Raw genomic sequence first — 25,018 nt, 5'->3', positions numbered from 1 at the left:
GCTGTTATCATTTTATGTGTTTTGAAATTTTAATTTGGGCTCATTTGGATAGGGTAGTTTCCAAGTCTCAGGCTCCAAACTTGAAAAAGAAATTGCACACATTCATCCAATTTTCATGAACCCCCTGAGATCCACTATATCATTCATGTTTCATAGGGCAGAAATTTAGCTATCAGAATTAAAGTATCCACCCTCAAATCACTTAGGTGAGAGACAGAACTAAAATGTCAGTGTGGCGATAGACCTATTTCCTTGTGCAAAGAAAAAAGGCACATTTAGGAGACATAAATAAATATATCATGTCACATAATGACATAAGATAGTTAAAACACAGTTCTTGCTACTTCAGAACACTTTTGTCACAGCACTCACGAGGCAGAAGCAGGAGGATCTCTGTGAGTTTAAGGCCAACCTTGTCTACAAAGAGAGATACCAGATAGTAAGGGCTACACAGAAAATCTCTGTCTCAAAACAAAAGGAAAACCCCGAAACCAAACAACCAAACAAAAAACCGAAACCACGGTTCTCGTTATAGTAACTTCTTTCATTTTATTGCTCCTTGTACATCTTTTAACCATTGCAAAGGTTAGTTCTTAAATAACCATAATCAAATATTTACACCAAATATTGTTTTTCTTTGATATACATTACTTCTAGAAATATTCAGTGAAAATTTGACATCTATGATATATTAACTTATGATATGACACTAATAACAACAGTAAAATCCTTCATCTATTGTAAATATACAGGTTTGTGTTATGCCCCAGTGTGAGCCATAAATAACTCAAGAGAGATAGGGTGGACAGAAATGGTTCCTGTGCAGACAATATTTATAGAATATCAGAGGCATGTGGTAGATGAACATTCGTGTCGTGATGAGCATTCAATTTTGGCAGACTTGACTGTTTGTTTTTAGAAATGTGTAGAAGATTTGCAAACATTCCCAGACCACCATGACTTTGGGATTGCAAACTATTGCTGTAGAGTAGTGGAAACTAATCACTTTTGCTGAAGAAAAATAAATCAAAGCCCATATACTGTTAACACTATGCCAATACTTCATACTGGGCAGGAAGCCTCTTACTAGAACCAACAGGACCACTGAAGGCTTTACATCTTCGAAACTAAGATTATTCTTGAATAAGTCAAGCAAGTCACTCAAAAAAAGAAAAAAAAAAAAAAAAAAAAAAAAAAAAACCCAGTCTCAATACCTTCTGTAGACCATGTTCAGTCAGACTCACACATTTCTATTATAGATATTTGATACAGTAAAAGGCACTATTTAATCATATTAAGTTTCTCAGCTACAAGTTCAGATTCCATAACTTATATTGTAAGATATTTCTTTTAGTTATTTAACAAGTCTTTCAGAGTCATTTTGGAATATCACTGAATTATAATCATGATATTGGATTGAGTGTTTTAGGCTTTTTTTTTTTTAAATTGACAGAAAAGTCTGACCATTCATCCCTAGTATTTGGCAAACAGTTTTCCAGTACACAGTTTGAATGTTAGGGTCACTTGGAGTAGAACATGGCACACTGGAATTTTTTTATTGATTGCCTTTACATTTAAAGCTAAGCACTTCACAAAAATTAGTAATCAGGCAAAAGGCAACACCATACCCTTTTGCCTTTCCCATCAATTATATAACTTTTCTAAAAGCTTAAAGTTTATAAAATGGAAGAATGATTATTATATTTGTGCATTCATTTCCCCCTTCAAAAAAGTATTTTGTATTTGGTCAAATTACACATTTTATTGCTGATATAAAAAACATGAGAATATTTGGTTTCTTATCTTTTATTCCACAATTGGAGCAACCTTCATATGCCTGTGACTAAAACTATGTGGGTTTTTATGTGGGTTTAGTAATAACTATGAAGATCTCAGCTCTCAGAACTTGTTGGGTACCTTTGATCTTGTTTAAATAATCAAAGTCAATGAACCAGATTGATTTACTGATTTCACTGCTGAAGACACAGCTGGTCACATCTACCTAAAACTTAAGCAAAAAGTCTGATTCGTTATTCATTTTAGACAAACTTTTTAGAGTATTTCTTTGCTACACAGCCACATTTTGTTTGGAATCTTGATGGAATGGTTTCATGAAGCTATCTCGCCAACAGTTAAGCTGCAACTGTTTTTTGGTGTAGTTTGTTTGTTTGTTTTGTTTTACAGACATACTTTAGAGATGGCATATATTTGATTTACCCACACCAGTTCACCTATGATGCAGCTTGTCTACACCCTCATTAAAATCTTTCATTGCTAAAAACTGACAACTAGCACCCAAGCTTTCAACAGGTTCAATTCTTTTTGGTGGTGGTAGGGTGAGAGTTGCTGGTGATTAGGCTGGTGGTTGTTCAACCTGGAAGACTGTTATTTCCTTCAAATAATATGACAGTGAAATCTGCTACATGGGTTGAAACTTCTCTTGACCAACGGGCTCTCCACAGCATGGGATGCTGTTTGGTGGCTTTTAGTGCAAGTGTTTCTTCCTTCAAAATTGTTAATTTTCTCCAATCCCATTGCTGACTTATCAAGTCACTTAGAAATGCTCTAAACCCTCTGCTATCACCTCATCTCTGCCTACCTCACCTTTCTCCGGGAGTGTGTTTTACCAGAAGAACCCAATCCTCTATTCATTGCTATTGTTCCTCTGGTTGTGATATCATGAGACATAGTAAATGAGTTGCACCTTCAATTTCCAGCTCTAAGTTCAGTTCCTTTGTGGGTTTACCATATCTGTAGGTACTTCGTCCACCGAAGCCTTAACAAAGGCAACGTTATGTATGAGGGCCAAAATCTACTTCTTCTAATTGTGCAGTAACATTGACCTCATGACCTCATCTTGTGAATCATTGATCTACAGTGGTGGGTTCTTTTCAGGGTTTTGCCAAGCCCCCAGCAGTTCCCAACTGTGTAAGTTATGACCTTGTAAAAGGCAGTTATTAAATACTAAGGCTTAGAAGCTGAAGTTAACCATAGTCTAAGGGACACAGAGTGGGACTGGAATCATTAGTACACATGAACACACCTTTGTTTCTTTGTACATTTCCATTAGGGCACTTGAACGATCAGTGCATTGTCAATGATCAGTAAGGTTTTGAACGAAACCTTGTTGTTCCCTGAGCAGTCTCAACACTTGGTTTAAAACATTCATTAGATGACATCAAAAATAGAGCTGGTTGTTCTACATGTAGATTATAGGCAGAGCAAGCTGGTATATTTTCTTAAGTGAGCTAGGGTTTTTTTTACTAGAAAATGAACATTGGCTTCATGTGTAAGTCTCCAGTTGTGTTATAAACACTAACAAGAAATCCAGGTTGTCTTTTGAGGTTTGGAGATAGGAAGGCTTCTTTTCTCTGGCTGTGGAAGTTCTAGAAGGCAAGTCTCCCAACAATAGAGTTGTTCTTTTACATCAAGCAGCCATCTTTTTCTTATTGGATATTTTATGTGTTTGTTTACATTTCAAATGTTATCCCCTTTCCCAGTTTCCCCTCAGGAGCCACCCTAACTCACACCCCTTTCCCCTGCTTCTATGAGGGTGCTCCCCCACACACCCACTCACTCCCCACCTCCCCAACCTGGCATTTCCCTATACTGGGGCATTGAGCCTTCCCAGGACCAAGGGCCTCTCCTCCTACTGATACCCTATAAGGCCATCCTCTGCTACATATGTGGCTGGAGCGATGGGTCTCTCCATGCACAATCCTAGCTAGGTCTTTCGGTGAACAGGCAGCAGCCTCCAATGCAGTGCCTGAGGCTTCAATTTCCCCTTTGATACTACAGGGAGGGTTTTTTTCCCTCAACTTCAGGACCAAATCTCTGCTCCTCTCACATCGTTCTCTTACAGGATGCAAGCTATGTTTCCATTGCTTGTTTGCCTCTGCCAGCCTTTGTAAGAATGAAGAGTTAGGTTCTCGCTCTGGATGAAGCTTTTTGACTGGAGGGAATGTGGCTGTTTTGATCGGCTGCACTCAGCACTAAAGAGCTCTCCTTATAAACAATGTGGTCACTGTTCACTTTCTTTTCTATTGTTCCTGTATTTGGAGAGAGCCATTTTTAGTTTCCTTTGAGAAAGCTTCATCTGTGTTTACAGCTTAATTTAGGAGCTAGAGTAAGATGCTGGCCTTTCAGCCTATTCCAGATTTGAACATGCGTTTGTCACCAAGATGAATTATTTCCAGCTTTAGGTTAAAGCAAGAACTATATGATTCTTTTAGCTTGACCACTTAGAAGTCATTGTTGGCTTATGAGTTGACCTAATTTCAATACTTTTCTCAGAATAGAAGGAGAAAAAGGAAGGAAGGAGTGGAGCTCTTCAGTGGGGTGGATATGGTACAAACACCATTTACTAATATCTCCCTGTTTTATATGGGGCAGAATTGATTACATCCCCAAACAAAGGCTACTATAATACCACCTGCCTCACTGAACACAGATCGCCATAACAGACATAATAATAGTGACGAAAAAAATGTTTGGAATATTGTTGAGAATGACCAACACACAATACAAGGATAGGATGTATGCTCCCAGTGTTGGGAAAAATAACACTGCTTGGCTGTGCAAGGTGACCATAAACCTTCAATTTGTAAAAATTCAACACCTACAAAGTGCAAAAGGTCAAAGTACAACCAGATGAGGTATGCCTGTGCCAGAACCAAAGTTCCCACGGGTTACTTCCACCTGGGGCCCCTAATGATGCCAGGCACAGAGTGGGCTGGAAGGCACTTAGTACATATTTGTGGACAAATGAAATAACAAACTGCTCTAATTATCCCAAAGCTATATGGAGGGTGACTCTTTCCTGATGTAGATCAGACTATCCTCTGCTCTTCGTTATTCCGGGTTCAATACTGAAGTTGCCTCCAGCTCTAAAGTTGCACCAGCTTGTCCTAAAGCAGAGTGCCTATCAGATGGTCTGCTAAGGGCACTGCTTTAATCTGACTCTGCCTGGGTGGATCTGTAGATCACTTAATCTGTGACTTCAGAGAACCAGGCATAAGTCTCCACATAGCTCTGAGCAGGAAAAGAGGCTGCTCCACATGGACATTCTGCCTGAGATATTACCTGACCCTAGCCAGTAGACAACCATTTTTTTTTTTGCATGTTTCTAAGTTGAAGCATTTTGTTCTGGGCAAAACTGCTAATTGTCACTTATTCTGTTCTGGGAGGAGGAATATTTCCTTGGATTTCCAGGATACGGAGGAGGTGGAGAGCGCTGGGCTGAGGCTTGTGGGGTTGGAGTATATGGTGGTGGGAAGTCTGTGCAGTATTCCATCTCGTGGTCATAAGTATAGGGGGGCGGTGCCACTGAAAGAGAAGAGAACAAAATCAGGCACTTAGTCAACGCCGTAGTGATGGTGCTAACCATTGCTCTGGGTACTGTGAGGCAGGAAATACTGTTTTCTTGCAAAACTAGTACTGTCTGCTTAGAATGTGGACAGGTATGTCTGAATAAACGAGTTCTCTATAAGGCAGTAGTACCCTGGATGAGGTTGTTAGGAGTCAGGGCTCAGAGAAAGTCCCTTAGAAGTATGATGCTGAAGAGGCAGAGAGTCAGGAAGCTGTGCGGGCAGGGGTAATTCAATTGTGGCTAAAAGCACAGGAGCAGGAGAGTGTGGATTTCAGCAGAAAGTGCAGAGAAAGGGAGAAATGGAAAATGAGGCCGCGGAACAGGGTTCACTATCCTCATGACAGGCTTGGTGAAGAACAGGGCTTAGTATCCCCATACTGCATGTGGTAATAAACAGGGATCACTATCCCTGTGCTTGGCTTGGTGAGGAACGGTGTTTACTATCCCTGTACTGGGCTTAATGAGGAACAGGGTTTACTATCTCCATGCTGGACTTGGTGAAGTACAGGGCTCAGTATCACCATGATGGGCTAATAAATGATGCGGCATTCTTAAAAAGGGAATGATAAAACTTACTTCTTTAAAATTACTCATTGCATATATTCACTGAACACAATACCTCTTATAAAACAAGGACATTTTCAGACAAATACATGTTGCACATTATCCCATAGACTTCACCCTCCCCTTTCTCCCATTTCTTTGTTCTTTGTTTGATTTATATATTCATGTCATTCATGATCTTAGGTATCTGTATAAAATCTAGGACCATTACTGGGAGCCATGATATCTTTCTGAGGCTGGCTGAATTCCCTAAGTACCATGTTCTTTGGTTGCACAAACAATGTAATCTCATTCTTTGTAACTGAAGACAATACTGTTGAATATGGGCCACATCTTGTCTACATTGCTGTTGTGGGACACAAAATGGGCTGTTTATTTAACTGTTACTTTGAATAGTGTTGTAGTAAATATCAGTATGTAAATATCTTTGTGATATGTAGGGAAATGAATGAGGGAATGTGCTTTGGCAAACATACTCTCTCAGCTGAGAGGACAGATATGAGAGATGTTGGAATTACATGAGTTGTCAGAACATACTCCTGATAACAAGGAATAGATATTCATAAAACATCAAGTGGCTGAGGCTGTGGATTGCTGGGAATGTAGGAAAAAGTTGGAGGACGAAAAAAATAGGTGAAAGAAATGAGAACCCAGGATGGGAGTTCCTGGAAGTTGCAGGATCAACAAGTTTGGGGATGGAGATGAGGAATTTCATTTTCTAAATCTTATTTGAAACTATGCCTTAATTTAATTTACTATAATATGTCAGTGAACCTAATAATCAAATTTCTTATACTTGGTAGTGACTTCTCCTGCATACCCATTGTGTAGTAATCCTAATCCTGTCTCCAGGGGAGGAAACGAAGCACCTGAGAGCTGAAATTCATCTATATCTTCATGATGATAAGACAGGCATGAATTCATTCTCAGGGGATGGACCCTATTGGGAGTGACAGGCTTTCACTGGTCACTATGAATATAGCATAGATCCCAGAACTCATACCACAATACTGTGACTAAATCACCAAGCTTTTAACATTGCAGTGACAGCAGGGAACAGCTAGTGTTTCAGCAAACTGTTCTTCCCCCAAGGACCTACAGCACTGTGGTAAAGAGGCACATGATCACACATTAGGCCTAGACTACTATGAACATGGAAGTGATCCAACGGATCCCTCTGGTGTTCTTCTCACTGGCAAGACCCTAATGTTTGGAGTCATTTACTCATCTAACTATAGACAGAGGAAGCAAGAAAAGAAATTAAGTAACCAGAGAAAGGAGGACTATGCATCTACCCAACTAAGTGGTAGGTTCCCAGAGAGCCATGATCTGCTATAAAGACACCCACTAGTGTCATGGGGGGTGTACAGATGTCTTTCATCAAGGAATTGGGCTGCATGAAGATATAATCAGAGATACTCACAGCTTCTTTAACCTTCCTTCAGACCTTCCTGATTCTAAACTCTGTCTTCTATAAGCAAACAGAGTAACTTATGCAGAGGGCATGCATACAAATTCTCTTTGGATTTTGTGCCCAATTCCTGTCTCTGTGAAATATTAGAGGGCTTATATTGCAAACAGATTTGCAAAATGTTTCATGCATACCAAGAAAGGAGGCCCTACAGCCTCACATAAACTAGCAAGTCCCAGAAGGATGCATTTTCATGTTATTAGGCTGAAGTTTCTCCTGAGGATCACAGACTAACTTATGCCACAGACCTTCTTGCTCTGTTATGAACCTAGTATGTGTGTGTGATGTATTTATGTTCTGACATGCTATGAACACCGCTGGAGGACTGTGCAATGAGGATCTTTGTGGTTAATGTAGCTGTGTGTTGAGCGTGACAACCTCAGCTATGAAACAATGTCATTCACAGATTTTTTGAACACTGATAAGATGTCATTGATGCTGGAGAGTAGTGCTTTGGGGCCTATTCATCACAAAAGAAGAGCATCTTTTGCAGTACAATTACTGTCTGAAATTGTGTTGGATAATGAACTGTATTATCTCTCTTCATGATAGTAATGTCTCATAAGGAAGTAGATATTCAAGGTATTGGTTTTGAAATTCCTGAACAATCCTAGTTAATGGAAGTGTTTGGTTGTTTGCAATTGGGCATATGGTTTTTGGAAGATGTCTGGATGCCTGTATAGAGCTGGATCCTTTGAAACTCTTGCATTTCTGACATTGCAATTCCATGATGTAAGTATGCTAATCACGTTTAATGTCAGGTATTATTTTAGTGTCTGTATTATTAAAAAACAGGTGTTGGGCACGATGACATACATCTTTAATCTCAGCATTTGAAAAACTGAGGCGGGAGGATCTCAACATAGTTGAGATTATAAACATAGTTCCAGCTAACCTTGCCTCAAAACAAATGAATAAAGAAACAAATAGATACTGGGGGAATATGAAAATTAGAGAAGAAATGCAAAGTTTTTTTACCTCCCTCAAGCAATGTTTCAAAAGATGAGAAAATTTGGGTATAGAAGAAAATTCTCCTGGATTTTGTCAGCTCAGTCTGAGTGGTCACACCTATACCTCTGGCCATGTAAGAATTTATACGTTTGCAGTCGCATAAAATGGCAGCATTTTTGCCAGTTCACACCACAGCATTGCTTCTGCCACATGTATTCTCCCCAAACATTTATTATTACTGGGTTCATACTATTCCACTTTACATCTACCTATTTTGAGGTTAGCATTGCTACCATTACAAATGACTAACAGGAGACTTCATTGTTCTGAATGATTTTATTTGGCATAAAAGGCTAGAAATCCTCTGGCTTACATAATGCTTAAGTGTTATTATTTGCAAATGCATGACATGGTGAATCTGTTGACAAAAAAATTGTAAAATCCTCTACAGACTCCAGCATGGCTCAGGCAGGCTGTCCTATTAGGACATTGGTAAAAGAGAAATACAGCCATCTTACCCCATCTCTTCTCTCATAGTGGCTGGGCTTTAAATCCTCGGTATTGCGTTTTGGTGCTTGAAATTCAGACTGGGTAAGTAATGTGTTTATTCACATTTGTTTCAGCCTGTTAACTTCTAAGTTGGGCTCTCAGAATTACAACTAAGTAAAGTAACAAGGCTATTAAAGACATCTTTCACTTTAAAAACATTGTCACCAGGTAGGATCTGGTAGCACATGCCTTTAAGCTCAGCACTTGGCAGATAGAGACAGACTGGTTCTATACCAGAAGAAACAAACATAATAATGTGCCAAAGCTGTTCACTTACTACATAATTTTGAACCTCCTGAACTTTAAAAGGTATATTTAACACAAATGTTTCCCACCTTTACAGTTTTGTTCTTTAAAAGGAGAAAGTCAGTCTTATGTTCATATAACTGATTCATAGCCAGTCTGTTTCTGAGTTTACCTTCCTTATTTTTATATAATTATACACTTTATAAGATAGCATATTGCTATAAACATAGGCTGACCCAAAACGTAAAATGTAGCACAGGCTAGGTCTGATGCTACTGGCTTTGTTCTCTGAGTCCTGGGGTTTCAGAGGTGTGGGCCACAGTTTTATATTTGGTAGATGTAGTAATGCTTACTTTTTTCCTAAGGTTTTAATATCTTGGCTAAGCCAACTATCTAAATGTGGCCTATTAAATAATCCTCACTGCTCGCGTTATTATGTTTCTGTTACAAAATCTATTTGCTAATGTATTTGCTCCTGTGGACCAGGCATGTCCATTTACACCAGAAGAAGTTTATCTTTATTGAATTAGTATCTGAGAGGACTAGTCAATCACATTGCCTATGTATGTGTGTGTGAATGTGTGTATAATTGTGTGTATGCACATGTGTGTCTTATGTAGGTGATATTTTGTATATATGTATGTAATTTATGTATTTGTTCTAAGCTGTTTTTTTTGCACACAATTTTAGTACTGTTCCTATAAGCATGAGCCCCTCTACTTTGTCCTTTTGAGCCCCACCCAGAGCAGAACATTTACTCAAAGGCTCTGGAGTGGCTGGCAGAAGTCGCTCTGCCCCACCTTCTGACACAGCATGGATTCTAAGATATTAGAATCTGATGTTTCACTTCCTCTCTGATAACACCAGGACAAGTCAGATCATATCCTGTACCCTTTTATTATGAGGATAGTCTCCTAGGGCAGATTTGATTTTAGACGTGTAATGCAGGAGGGCTTTGCACACCTAGTATACCTAGTCCCCTGCCCCTCATTTTGCTGTGTGCTCAGCTCAGTGGAAGACAAAGCCTGCTTTAGAACAGTCCTAGGTGTCTTTCTTCTGTTTCTTCATCCCTTCAGCTAGGGAATGGGCACCTTCTTTTTTGTGTCTGTTTTGTGTCTACATACATGCATGAGTAGATCAACCAAAAGTATCTCTTCCTCAGTTACTGAGACAGACACTATTTCTAGGACTTCACCATTGATTTGGCTAAGGTAGCTGGTCAGCAAGTCCCAGGAGGCCTAGCATCACAACTGCATGCCACCACGCCTGGCATTTTACCCGACTGCTGGAGAACCAACTCAGGTCTTTCTGCTTAAGCAGCAAGCTCTTTATCAACTGCTGCCTCCTCATGGCCTTGATCGTGAGTATTTCTCACATTATAAGCCATAGAGAATGTATCTGCTATGGGCTTAGGAGGTTTTGAATTTGGGGAAGGAAGTGGAAGGTAAGACTGCTATCCTAGGGAATAGCTGTGAAGAATAGCTTCACACCTATGTCTAATTAAAATTTTGGTTTTTGCACTGGGGAAATGGCTCAAGGAGATAAAGGCATTGGTCCCGTGAACCTGGCAACTAAATTTGAAACACAGACCCTACAGAAAGCTGGGAGAAAATAATCAGCTGCAAGGAGTTGTTCTCTAACCTCCAATTGTACCCTAAGACACATGCACCCACAAATATTACATGATGATGATGGTGATCATGATAACTTTTAAAAAATCTGATACTTGCACCCTAGATGGCTTTTTCTGTCACATTATTGAACCAGAATTATTTTCTCCTGCATCCTACAATCTGCAGGGCCAGGATATGTGCATGCTATGTGATGTTAAAACCATTCTTAAACCATTCTCTATTTTCTGTTTAAAGGTCTGAGTTCTTTTGTATCATATAAGCTATAAAATTCTATTTTTATCTTATTGATATCTGCAACCCTTCCTGTTCCAAATATTTGTCCACTGAAGATTGATTAGAGGGCCACAGTTATCTTTCCACCCAAACATCTGCAATCGTGCCTGGTTCATGTGAGCCTGCCTGACATTCCTAAGACTACCATGCCTGGTCCACACAAGCCTGCCTGACATCCCTAAGACATGTCTGCTTTTTATTATCCTTTCTCCCCTTCCCTTAGCAATTATGTTTTCAAATGTATTGTTTTTAAAATATGATTTCTGCTTTTTATTTTTCTGGACAATTCATTGCACTAAACTCGGTCCTTAGGTTGATCTCCAACATCTTAAATGAAAATTGAAGGAAACAATTTAAATTTCTGCCGCCTCTCTTCTGTTTTCTTGTCATCTGGTGTTCTATGTACCATTCCTCAAATCACTACTTTGCATCCGTTATCCAAGCATCTTAATCATTCTGTCCCTGTAGTAACCGTGGTGGGAGAAATGACTAAAGAGACAGAGACACTATGAGTTTCCTTAGACTATCAGGTTATGAGGACATGAATCGCTAAGAATTGGAATCTCCACCAGGAACCTTTAGCTCTGAGCATGAGGCTGAAGCTTGATCTCAACCAGAAGAGGATTTTGTCTCTGAGGATTGTGACTGACAAGTGGTGTCACCTTTCAGGTTAAACTACAGCCAAGACATAAGGGGCCAGTGATAGGCAGGGCCACATCTTGGCCAGGACTGCTAAACTGTACACTCCTTGTTCTCTAAGTCTCAGCCCCATGGCAGATGCAGAAAGATGGCCTGATGGGTGACAGGAGAGATCCCCAGCTCCCTTTATTTGTTCCTCTTCCCAATGTCGTCGTCGTAATGAATAGATAAGCCTTTATTTTGCTTTTCACTGTTATCTGTTTAATTGGCCCACTGAGGACTGGTGGTTGAGCATAGCTTGTTAGAGCTGCCAGCGCACAGGCTCTGAATGGAACAACACTAGAACATGACTACCAAGCAGGACCTAAGCTTTGATTCAAGTCCAACATTTTAACTACCCTGTATCTGTATGTAGGAGCTTAACGTGGCTAGACAAGAAAATAGCCATGCAGACTGATCTCACTTTACAGCCATGCCCTTTCTTTAGAAGTGTTGGCCACTGGTGTTGCCCAGAAGGCATATGTTATGTAGGCATTGCACACAACTCCCTTTCCGAGATTGATCTTTTCACTTTCCTTAACCTTATATCTGCATCCCCCCTCACTCTCAGCAGAAGACCATGTTTTTATTTCACTGGGAAAATAGAAACACACTAAAGAAAAGAGTCTCAAATCTGGTCACCAAATGTACTGCCTTTAAGAGAAAGAAAGCACACCACTCTGCTGGTGTGTCGGATCCAACTCTTTCTCAGACCCGGACTGAATTTTAGAACTTAAATACATCACGGTGTATAAATGGTGTGTATGTGAGCACCTGCGGGATACAGAACACACATGGAGGTCAGACTCATTCATTTCCTCCCAACCTTATGTGAGGTGAAGGGATTAAACTCGGGTCCTTGTGCTCATTACACACCAAGTCATTTCACCAATCGAGAGTCTAACCTTCAATAGTGCTGACTGCCTTCTATATTTACCAGCTTCTTTGTTATTCTATCTAAACATATCTATTTCTAAAATACAAAACATCATGAAGTCAATGTCTCTGTGGGAAAAAAAATCTGACTTCATCTCTATTTACTCAATCCACCTTAAAGTAAAAGTTAGAGAAAATTGTATGTACTTCTCTACTTCATCACACAATGGAGACACCCCTGTATTATCCAACAACAGTGTTATGAATAAACAGAAGGTTGTTTATTATAGATGTGAGAGAGAACAGTCAGAGGCCATTGGAAGAGTCTAGAGCAGAGAGACAAAGAAAGAGTCTGAGCGTGGCCAGCTGATGACATGGTTAGTGCTATCTGTGAGAAGAGAGAACACCAGGGGGAAAGAGAATAGAAAACCCACAGTGAAACTAGCAGGAGCAGGAGCTTAGTGAGCAGCTGGATTAGAAGGAGTAGCTGGGGGTGAGAAGGGATAGGATGGTAACAGGATAAGTGTCCCAGGTATATGTTTCTTGGTGAGCTATATATTCTCAACACAGGTGAATGTTAATCCATGAACTATATGTCCTCTTTGCTCAAGGCAGAGAAAATGACTCCTTTTGGTATGCTGCAACCTGCCTGATAATTTCCAATGGAAGTTGCTGGCTTTTATTTACCCACCAGAAGTCTTTCTATAATCTTGGTTAAGCTGGGTCTAAACTCAACTTTGGACAATTCAGTGGCTCTGCCCTATTCTGAGGGGTACCCTTTGGAACTGACAATGCCCGACCCCACATCTCTGGTATTCGATCACTCAATATCCAGTTGGTAGCGCTGCTTGAGAGACTCAGGACTTGTGGCCTTGCTGGAGGAAGTGTGCCATTGATTAAAGACTTGAATGTTTCAAAGCCATTTGTAGTTGATGGTGGTGTCCTGTCTCTGGTTCATATTTGTGGCTCAGGATGTGAGCTCCCAGCCTTTCCTGCTGCTGTGATTTCCTGACATGATGGACTCTTATAACTCTAGATCCACAAGCAGCAATCAATCCTTTCCTTCTGTATGTGTCGTGGTCATAGTGGTTTATCATCAAAACAGAAAAAGTAACTATTACATCCAACACATTTTGTCTGCAGCACCAATTTTGTATATATAATTAATACAACAAAAGACGCGTCTCCATTTCATGACTAGATTCTGACATAATTAAGTTGGTTCCCAGAGTGATGTTTGGTCATTACTGTACTCATTTGATTTTCTCTACTGTGCATTGTATCTTCAAGTTCATTGTAGCTCTATTATTTTATACAGATCATTTTTAATGTCAACTTTTAGCAAATAAAGCACAAATTATACTTAAAATTATTCCTTTATCTATTATTATTGTTGTTGTTTTTCATTGTCATTACTAATTATTATTGTGTATGCACATGTGTGTGTATGTGTGTGTGTGTGCTCGTGCACGCACAGGTGCACACCACAGTACAGCACAGCCCATGATGAGGTTCTGAAACAGCTGTCAGGAGTAAATTTCATCTTGTGTTCTTGGAGTTAAACTCAAATTTCTAAGGAAGTCTGGGCTATCCTCAGTATAAGTATAGACGGACAGTTGCAGTGATTTCTTTTTCCTTCTTTCTTTTTAACACTGTGTGAGAATGTTTGCCTGCATGTATGACTGTGCTCCAAATGAGTGCCATGGGCACTGGCTGAGGACATTTGTTCCTCAGGAACTGGAATTACATAGGGCTGCGATCTGCCACGTAGGTACTAGGGTTTGAACCCAGGTCCTCTGGTAGGCCAGTGCCCTTAGCCAGTGAGTCATCTGTCTACCACTTGATTTATCAATGGTTCCAGGGGATTCTAAAGACAAGAGTCTGGCTACTATGTGGGCCATGAAAGAGATTCAAGTAGCTAAGAAGAAGGCTTAGAGTCTTTGGAGTTATCATACTACAATTCAGACTGTAAAGCTCCAGACAGAACATTTACATGTATAGCACTGTGTTATCCTCAGAGGAGCACACATAAGGGAGCTATGGTTCCTTAGTATAAATGGTGCCTCAAACCCCAGGCAACCAACACATGCCTTTGCACAAAAATAACATTTTAAATCATTTAATTTAATGCTGGTGCTAGAGAGATATCTCGGTGCTCAAGAGTGCATGCTGTTCTTCCAGAGGATCTGAATTTGATTCCTAACACCCATGTAAGGAGGCTTACAACCACCTTCATGCATTCATGGGCATATAAGGTTCCCTCCACACACATACGCATAGTTAAAAGTAGAAATAAAAAAGTGAAATCTTATAATAATTTTCATAGTTTCGATTTATAAAAGACAAAACACAAAAAAATTTATAATATTTTAAACTGTGGAAGTTTGAATGAGAATGGCCCCCATAAACTCAGAGATTTGAATGTTTGGTCACAAGGGAGTGACACTATTTGAAAGGATTTGGAAGTATGGCCTTGTTGGATTAGGTGCAGCATTGCTGGAGGAAGCGTGTCATTGGGGGTGCACTTTGAGCCTTTAAAAGCTCAATCCAGGCCCAGTGAGTTTATTCTTCCTGCTGCCTGCAGATCTAAATGTAGAACTCTCAGCAGCTTCCCCAGTACCATGTCCTGTGCCATGATGGTAACAGAGTAAATCTCTGACATTGTAAGCCAGCCTCAATGAAATGCTTTCTTTTATAAAAGTTGCCACAGTCATGGTGTCTCTTCACAGCTATAGAACAGTGACTAAGACACTGTTTAATATTAATTTTAATTAAGCCTTGTCTTCCTTTTTAATCAGGTAAATGTGTACCTAGAATATAGATATGCAAAACGGTTCTTGCTTTCTTACTAATTACTGTCTCTGCTTCATTTTCCTTTGTTGACTTGAGTTGCACATTGGCCTGGGGAGGGGCATTAGTAAAAATGGTGAAGAATACAAAAGTCATTTCATCTACAGCATTCTTAGTCTCCATACCCACCACAGTATTATTAAAAACATAGAAATATTTAAACTTACAAATTACTTTTACTGAGTAAAACTATATATTTTTGGGCCAAACTTTAGGTTAGCTTCCTGTATATTGACAAATGCCAAAATCAAATCTCGTGAGTTATGTTAATTCACTAGTTGTGTTTGATAAGTCCTCTTTATAGGTCCAGTCTTGATCCATACACAAGACAGAGATATAAAAAAATGGATCAATGTTCCTATCAAATATTTAATAATTTAGGAGACTGACAGTCAGCAGTAAACTACATGGATTTTTATAAGACAAAAAACAAAAAAAAAGTATGTGGTAAAACATAGAACATAAAAAAGACTCAAGCTGGGGTGGGTGGGGACAAATTAACATTTAATCTAAGTCTAGATGAAGTGAGAAAGTCCAGATTTTTGGCAAAATCCTGAGATAAGAGAATATCCGCTTTGTTTACAGAATAGCAAAGGAACAGACCAGCAGAGCTACATTGGTTTGGGGAGAAGAAAAGTAAGTGAGATTCATGTGAGGGAAAAGGTAATTCTCCGAGAGCTTTGTAGTCTCATAGTAAATGAGGTAAATAAGGTGCCATTGGTAGGTTCTGAGTGCAAAATTATAATATAACCCAATGTTTCCCTTTAAAAATGTATTTATTTTTTATATACATTGGTGTTTTACCTGCATGTTTGTAGGAGGGTGTCAGATCTGCTGGAAGAGGAGTTTCAGATAATTATGAGCTGCTATGTGGGTGCTGAGAATTGAATTAGGGTCCCAGAAAGAGCATCAGTGCTCTTAATCACTTGGCTATCATTACAGCCACTCAACTTCCATTAAAGATCGATATTACATCCATGTCTAAGGTGGATAGAAAGAGATAAGCATTAGGTGCTGGGGAGGCAAGTTAGGATACAGCTTTAGTAGTGGAGATAAAAGCTTGTAATGATACTCTGTCTTAGTTTTTTTTTTTTTTTTTTTTTTTTTTTTTTTTCTATTTCTGTGAAAAAAACATCACAATGAAGTCAACTTATATAAGAAAGAATTTACTGGGGCCTACAGTTTCAGATAGAGAGTCATGACCATCATGGCTGGGGGGCAATGCAGTGTAGCAGACAGGCAGACATGGCAGTAGAAAAATAGCTGAAGGTCACACATCTTTATCTGTAAGTTGGAGGCAGAGAGAGAAAGAGAATTGGGGATATTTGGGCTTTTGAAACCTTAGAGCTTATACCCAGTGATATACCTCCTCTAGCAAGGCCACACCTCCTAATCCTTGCCAAACAGTTCCACCAACTGGAGACCCGGATTTCAACTATACAAATCTATGGAAACCATTCTCCTTTAAGCTATTAGACTTGCACCCAGGAAGTAGCAGTGTCTATCGTTATGAGAAGTAGTCAGATGTATTTTAATGGTGTAACTGAGAGCTTTTCCTTGGAGATGTTATGTAGATTCAAGTGCAAGAGAAGAATTAAGAGTGACTCCAGGGCATTGGTCTGAGAGCTAAAAGACTAGAAAGGCTTCAGTGAAGAATCAGCATGAAGATTGTGACTGAAGAGCAGAGCAAGAAGAGAATATAGGCAGTGACTGGGGAGAAGCTGAAAAATGTAGTTTTAAGTGGGTTCATTTCTGCACACTGATTAGATATTCTGGTGGAGATGTCCATTGAATACTAAGATAATATAAATCTTAAAATCAGAGAAGTGGTTCAAGAATGGAGATATTAAACTCTGGGAAGCACCTGTATATAATCTCTCTCTCTCTCTCTCTCTCTCTCTCTCTCTCTCTCTCTATCACACACGCACACACTCTCTATCTCTCTCTCCCTCCCTCACTTCCTCCTACCCTCTCCCTCTCCCTCTCCCTCTTTCTCTCCCTCTCCCCCACTCCACCCTCTCTCTTATGTGGTCTAAATGACACAACCACAGAAGGGTAAATACCATGTGGAAGAAGACACAAAAGTGAATGAATATGGGAGAAGACGAAAGAACAAATAGAGATATCATACCTACACTCATCTGAAATGTGTTTCTTCATGTTGAAGCATGTAAAATTAAATAAATAAGGAAGGACTTGCAGTGAATGCACTTAGAAGGCACATTATGCTGTTTCTTTTCTTTTAATGAGATTGAGAGAACGAATATGGGTAGAGATGTGAAAACAATATCTTACAAGTTATCAAATTGAGAAACTACTTACCATATATTTATTGTTGGGCACTTTTTGAATTTTTCATTATTTTTTAAATTTTCATATAGGTATATGATGAAACATAATCATATCCAACTCTTTCTCTTCAAACTCACCCATGGCTTCCCAACATGTGCTTTCACAATTCAATTCTTTTTATTTTTTTCTGATCGTTTACTTAACTCCTGGTAGTGCTACCCATATAAATGTGGCTAAGGAGAAAACTTCAAGTGGCCACACCATCAAAGAGGAATGGTTTACCTATCAACTCATAATTGCTCCTTGGTAAGGAAAGAAGCCAGAAGATCATCTATCTCTCTCTGTCAGAATTTTGACTGGCTTGGTATTATATAGTTTGAACAGGTAACTGTAATTAGTGAGTTCATGAAACTGCTTAGCTTTTATATGTTGTATGGTACATGCTATTGGATTCTCTAATACAAGGCAAAGGGCCTTGTTTATATAGAATCTCATGCATTCAATATATTTATATGTAGAAGTTCTAACAAAATTTCAATATGTATTTGTCAAATTATTAATGTCACATCTGCTCTTTGCTGAAGATTTTAATGTTATGTGGGAGCTATACTCTTCATTTAATGAGGACTTTAAGAAGTTTTTTCTATACTTTCCCTAGAGACATACATACATACTGCCACAGAAGCCAGTTTATTGAGACAGATTGCACACTTTCTCCATAATTACTTGTCAGAACTCATAGGCAGGTAGAATGAATGGGTGTGACTTTTTTATTTATCTTCATTCTGGCTGACTGGTGATTGTAGCTAATCATACAGCCATCGAGAATAGGACTACATTCACATGTAGCATGAGTTGTTTCTTTTCTTTTTTAACCAAGATCGCACTTTAAAGCCAAAACTTCAATCTATCATTATTTGGGAATACTCTAGAAAATTGGGATTACTTCAACAAGACCCTTTTAATGTCTTTTGAAGGACTGGAGCCTCTGTAACAAACTTGTTTTTTTCCTTCAAAAGTGAGCTATGTTGCTTACTGGGATAGGAGATGGCATTGATGTGTGCGGTTCTGATGACTCCCACGCGGGTGCCCCGGTTGTTTTTCATGCACATGCAGATGCATATGGCGATTCCTGCTATGACCCCCATGATGAACACGATTCCAAACACGATGCCAGCAATTGCAGTGCCCCTGAGAAGAAAGCAAACATATCTGCCTCAAAGGTCTGAAGAGAGTCCAGTCTCAAACACAGCCCATGGCTCTAAGCTAAATGAGTTTCTTACAGCTTTAGGGAGAATGTCTTGTTTATTTAAGAGAACCCTTGAATTAATAATGCAAATGGTCTCTTGCATATCAACAGGTAAGAAAAACTGAAAGCCTATAGGAAATTTTTGCATAGCACAGTTGACACTCTCTCCACCATTTGTATTTGCTGTTGTTGTTGTTGTTGTTTAGAATTTCTAAAATTTAAAGCTGGAAAGATAGCTTAGCATTAAGAATGCATAGTGCTCATCTAGGGAGCCTGAGTTTGGTTTCTGGCTCCCATGTATCCTCACAACCATCTCCAACCTCAGCTCTAGAGAATTTGTCACTTTTTAATGGCCTTTGCAGACAATTGCATTCTATGAATATTCCCTGCCACAGACACACATGTAGAAACACACGCACACACACACACACACACACACACACACACACACACACACACACACTCACACAAACATACACACACAATTAAGTCTTTTAAAAATTTATAAACTTTTCCAAGTATTCAACCTTAGTTATAAAACAGCAATCTCAAATCATTTTGCTATGTACTTGAACAGCAAAAATATGTGTGCTGTACTAGGAGTACATTGGTTAAATTGAAAAATTTTAAAGGCAACTGAACATTTATTCTTACTGTGGATAATGGTTTTCTCCAGAAAGCCTTAGCTCATGCAGCAAAACTAAGTAAAAAAAATGCAGAAGCTTATTCTTATTTATGCACAACATAATTTGTGGCATCAATATTTGTCAGTATTCTTAGAAGTGGTCCATCTTTACCAAAATGAAGAACCTGACTGAGCAGTATTGTTTCCTTCAATGCTTCCCTGGGTTACAGCATAGATACATAACACAAGGAGGATGCTCACTGAGTGACTGAGGTGCAATGGGCATGATCTTCAACATGAATAACTTCCCAACAATATACTGAAGGAAAACACAACTACTAACAGATATTGTCAACACTAACAGGAGAACTGCAATACCATGGGGGAGAAACTACATTTTTATAAGCTAGGTTTTTTTTTTTTAATGCATGCATCTATGCTGTTTGGTAAATACAAAATAATAAAGCCATATTTTTTCTATTCTCTTATTTAGTTATTGCACCCATAAGTACTACTTTCAACTCTCAGCCACATTGATGACTGTCATAACAAGCTTTTGTTTCTAGTTACCATTTTTAATTTTTTCAATCCTATCCATAGGTACCTTTCGCATGCATAATCACTATCAGTAGTTTACACTGTTATCAGTGTTTATATTGCCATTGAACTGTTCCATGGTGGGCCAAGCAGAGGACTGCAGTAAACAGACTTCCCTCACAACCCGTTTTAAGGATGTTCTACTGGTTTCATTTCTCCATGTATTACTGCAGTTCTTTCCCTTCCCCATGGTTCCCTGAAAACTTTCATGTAATCCATATAAACATTTATTTGAAAGCACAGTACAAATATTCATCCATTTTGTTCCATTTCCATGGAAATCTGAACCATTATCTGGCCTAACACCACTTTTCTTTATCTAAAGCTCTTTCCATTTACACCTGGGTTTCAGGGTCTCAGGCTCAGGACCACATTCCCAAGTGACTTCTTATGGAGGAATTCAAAAGCAAGGCTGTGACTGAAAATGACTTTATATTATGCCATCCCTTGATTCCTAGTCAAAGTATTGTGTTCTTTCTGTTACGAGGTGAACAGCACAGATGATTTATCATGTAAGACGGAAAATTTTATTTGGGCTCAGGGTTTCAGAGGTCTCTGTCCATGGCCGCTCCTCCCTGTTGCCTATAAGCCTCTAATCCAGCAGTATATCATGGTGGAAAAGTGTAATGAAGCAAGTTGTTCATTTTCTGGTGGCACGAAAGCAAAGTGAAGACAAAGGGGTGGAGAGTGGGGGGCTAAGATCACCTGATTCCAGTGAGCCACCTTCCTTTAATTGTGTTCCAGTCTTTTGTGGTTTCAGAACTTTCCAGTAGTGTCACCCCAAGTACCGTGCCTCTGAGATGGCCTTTGAGAGACACTCACCTACACTCTTGAAGCTGCTTATGCAATTCTGAAGCAAAACATAGGTTCTCTTGGGGCCTTACTTGTTTTCCTCGAGAATTTGCCCCAGGAGAATTCCAAAAGTTCTAATTCCTTTCATTTATGTTATTATTTTAATTTTCTGTTCTGTCTTTCTAAAACTCTTGGCATTTTCCACCAGAAGTCTAACATTTTCTAATGTTGCTAGACACACAAAGAACAGTCTCTTAGGATTCATCATTTCTAAAGATGCATTGTCTTCAATTTTTAAAATTTCATAAATGAACAACTGCTCCACTTTGCAGCATGGATTTTCTTCTGGAGTCTGTTTTGAGGTAAACTTGTGGTCTTTAATTCCTTTCTGTCATTTCTTCTCCCTTACCATGTATTTGGTTGTATGTGTGCGTGCATGTGTGTTAAATACTGTCTATAGAAATTCAATTTACTTAATCTTCCCAAGTTTGTCTTGACTTCAAAGGTCAGAGTTAGTTTGTAACTGTTCTACTGTGCAGTTTACTGTGTTCCTTACAGTGTCAAAGCCATAGAAGTGGAACCATGCTGGTTAGATTTCTGGATTTTAAAACTGTGAGATGGATAAACAGTCTCCCTCCCTCTCTCCCTCCCTCCCTCCCTCCCTCCTTCCCTCCCTCTCTCCCTGCCTCCCATCTCTCAAGCATGGAAATTTTGTTATAGAAATGGAGTATAGACTAATGAACTCTTCTACTTAGAATAAAAGGAGGTTCTGAATCACCTCCTATAAGTTTAGTGTGCAAGGCCAGAGTCTGACAAATGAATCATGTAAGCTCAGTTTTCATGCCTTCTTGATGATTTTCTTTTTCTTCGGAAAAGCAAATTTTGTTATTCAATTTTATTGCTGGAGAACATGAATCTGATGGAAAATTTCCCAAAGTTGGAGTTTTTGCTAGAAAGGAGTAAGGACAGGCTTTGACCCCAGAGATCCAGTCTTTGGTTCTATCATGAGTGCTGCCTTCAAGCTTCAAGACAATGGTTTATGACTATCTTCTAAGTGCAGATTGGGCAGCTCAAGCAAGGTGCAAAGCCTCTCTTTGCTTTGTCATTTTCGACATGACAGCTAGCTTGGGGCTTATGAGATTTTTCTGCCATATTTCTTATAATGAATTTGATTTCACAACTCATTTGCTTGATACATAGATTTTTACTGTGTGCTGTGAGCATCATTCCTGCATCTTCTGTGATGAGCTCATAATTACCACCCAAAGCAGGTATCTCACAAATCAGAAAGGTTGGAATGTTGGAAAGGACAGTGTATATTCAACATGTTGCACATCAGTCTCAGAGGCAGCTTTGTTGCAGTTTGAGAACACTTATGTTTCTGCAGTGTAGGTAGGGATGTTAAGAGGCAATGGTTACCTAGAGACCACTGAAAAGCTCTGGGTTGATTTAAGGCTGTTCTTGCTCCAATCGACCCTCATCTGTGCTTCTGAAATTCTTAAATGCTCTGAAAAGTGGAAGTATGGACAAAGGATCTGAACTCGTGTTGCCCCAAAAATATTTTCTCTGTAAGACTCTGCCCAACTCACTTAAAAAACAGAACACCACGGAGGAATCCAAAACACTCTATTTCTTGCAGAAATTTTTACTTTCTTCTTGAATTTCGAAGGCTCGATGGGAGACAACCCTGGCAGCGTTCCCTATTAGCAATTAAAGAATGTCACAGTCTAGTCATTTAACAAATACTACTCTGCAAGGGGAAAGATTTGTCAGAGGAGGTAATTTGAAGGAAGAAAAGGAAAAGTTATCTGGAAATCTCCTTTGCATTATAATTTTCAGTTTTAAAGACAATTAAACTGGAAGGTTTAATTGATGCTCCTGAAATAATCAGTGGCTCAATTATTTAAACACAGAGTTTCTTAAGTCTGTGTTCTGCAAGCTGTTGAAATATAAAATTGGAGCAAATTTATATTCATTAATCCTTCCTTTTAAACCAGAAGACTGTGGAAAATGAAGCACATTTTGTCCCTCTGTTGACGGTTCTGGCAAATGCACACCCTAAGGTCATGTGGGTTGTAGCAGTGTGCTAAATGAGGTTGGTGGATTTTTCTATATTTAATTGTGATTTTGGTGTCCTTGACCCTTTGCTACCCATTAGCAATTGTAAATTAGTGCCTAAAACACATGAAGAATAAAAGTCATAGCACCATTTATTCAGCTATTAATTAAAAGAAAAAGGAAGTGCATAGCAATTTTCAGTCCTTAAATAACCTAGTGAAGAAAGACAGAAGCTGTAAGCCGGGGAAGTTTGGAATCACTGTCCCTCAAAAAGAAGATTTTGGATTTTCTTATTGTTGTTGTTCTTGAAAGAATGATTTGCAAGGAAGGGCATCTTTCTTGCTCCTTTACAATTTTGTTTTGGAACAATCATTCAGGAAAGCACACACATGCTCGCACACGTACACCCATTGTATATCCACATATTTGATCTCAAAGGTGATAGGACAAGAAAGCAGAGCAGGAACTCTTTGGAAATGGAAAAGGGGGCTGTGGGAGTGGAGAAGGGTGATGAGGGTGGATATGACCAAAGTACATTGATATGTACATATGGAAATGTCATAGCAAAATCCATTATTGTGTATGCAAATTACATAAGTTAGGTAAAAGAATGCACACACACATACCCTCCTGAGCAAAATGGTTCAGAGAGATTCTAGGCTCCTATAAACACTGAAGAGTTGGAACAAGAGTGTGCCCAAAATGAGCATTGTTACAGGCCCTCAGACCTCAGCATAACTGACATTCAGGCTTTGAAACTATTCACAGGATAGTAACACCTGCCAAATCTAGAAACAAGATGCAATCCATCAAAGTCCAGAGTTCTGGGAAAGTCCCTAAATATAGGAACCTTGTTTTTGGCTTCTATACTGCTTCTGGCTAACTGTTCTTGCTAACTGTGGTGTGTTAATTCAGGATATGAACTTTGTGCTTAAAAACTTGCCCCAAGAAAGTCTGGGGACTGCTCCAGAGTCTTGAATACCCATTGAAATCACTGGCTGGCTAAAAAAAACTGTCTATTGGTTTGAACCTGCATCTATCTGGGCTTCTCTGGACGATATCTTACAACAGGATCGAAGCAGTGAAAGGGTCAGGTTTCCTTTCCAACACTTTATGTATACATCATTTGATTGGCTTTTTTTGATAATAACTAATAGCAATAACATATACTTATAACAGCAATTAAGTGTTTTCTGAGTCTTGAGAGCTGTTCCTACAAATGTCCAAACCCTACAGTAGGAGAGTAGGAATGCTTCAACTTTGGAGTCAGGGCACAGGGAAGTTTTGGTAATCTGAGAACTGGAAATGTGTTCCTGGCATCTGAGGTAAGGAAGGTTTGTGGGCCTGAGGACTTTTCCTGAGGAACCTGAATGAAGATAACTCCAATTAATTCATATCACTTAATGTCACAATGCAATGAGAGTGTGGGCAGCAGGGAACAGTGGCACACACCTATCTCCACCTCTAGACTGGAGGCTGATACAGAAGGATCAAACTTCAAGGCCTGTGTGTGCTACACAGCAAGTCAAGAGAGCCTAGGTGACCTAATGACACTTATTCTCCGACTAATACTTAAAGAATAAGGCTGGGCTTAGGTAAGATAGGCAAAACAATTTCTTAGCAAGTGTGAGGAGGCCCTGAGTTTATTCTCTAGTAGTATCCATGTGTGTGTGTGTGTGTGTGTGTGTGTGTGTGTGTGTGAGAGAGAGAGAGAGAGAGAGAGAGAGAGAGAGAGAGAGAGAGGAGTAAAAATGCTTATACTTCTTTTTATGTTGTTAAAACAAACAAACAAACAAAAACTCTGTGTACTCATGTAGTTATCAAACATCCATTATTTCTATCAATAAATGGTGGCCATTGGCTGATAATGAAAAATAAAATAAAACAAAACAAAAACCACCACCAACAGCAACAAACATTAAAAAAATACCCTAAAACAATAATT

At 39.2% G+C, this 25,018-nt stretch overlaps 1 protein-coding gene across 1 annotated transcript in view; it reads right to left on the bottom strand.

Moving 5' to 3' along the window:
• Window positions 1-560: 560 nt before the first annotated feature.
• The window catches only part of CYYR1 (cysteine and tyrosine rich 1), a 94,779-nt gene continuing 70,321 nt past the window's right edge, over window positions 561-25,018 (bottom strand). Inside the window, exons 3-4 of the mRNA XM_080919436.1 lie at window positions 18,789-18,943; window positions 561-5,325 (exon numbers count right to left, since the gene is read on the bottom strand). Coding sequence (XP_080775562.1) covers window positions 5,159-5,325; window positions 18,789-18,943 — 322 coding nt within the window. The 3' untranslated portion in view covers window positions 561-5,158. The remainder of the gene's footprint in view (window positions 5,326-18,788; window positions 18,944-25,018) is intronic.

This window comes from Micromys minutus (assembly GCF_963924665.1).
Source record: "Micromys minutus genome assembly, chromosome: 7".
In the NCBI taxonomy this organism is placed as follows: domain Eukaryota; kingdom Metazoa; phylum Chordata; class Mammalia; order Rodentia; family Muridae; genus Micromys; species Micromys minutus.
Note: the sequence above shows the minus strand (reverse complement) of the source record. Positions and strands in the feature narration are given on the sequence as shown.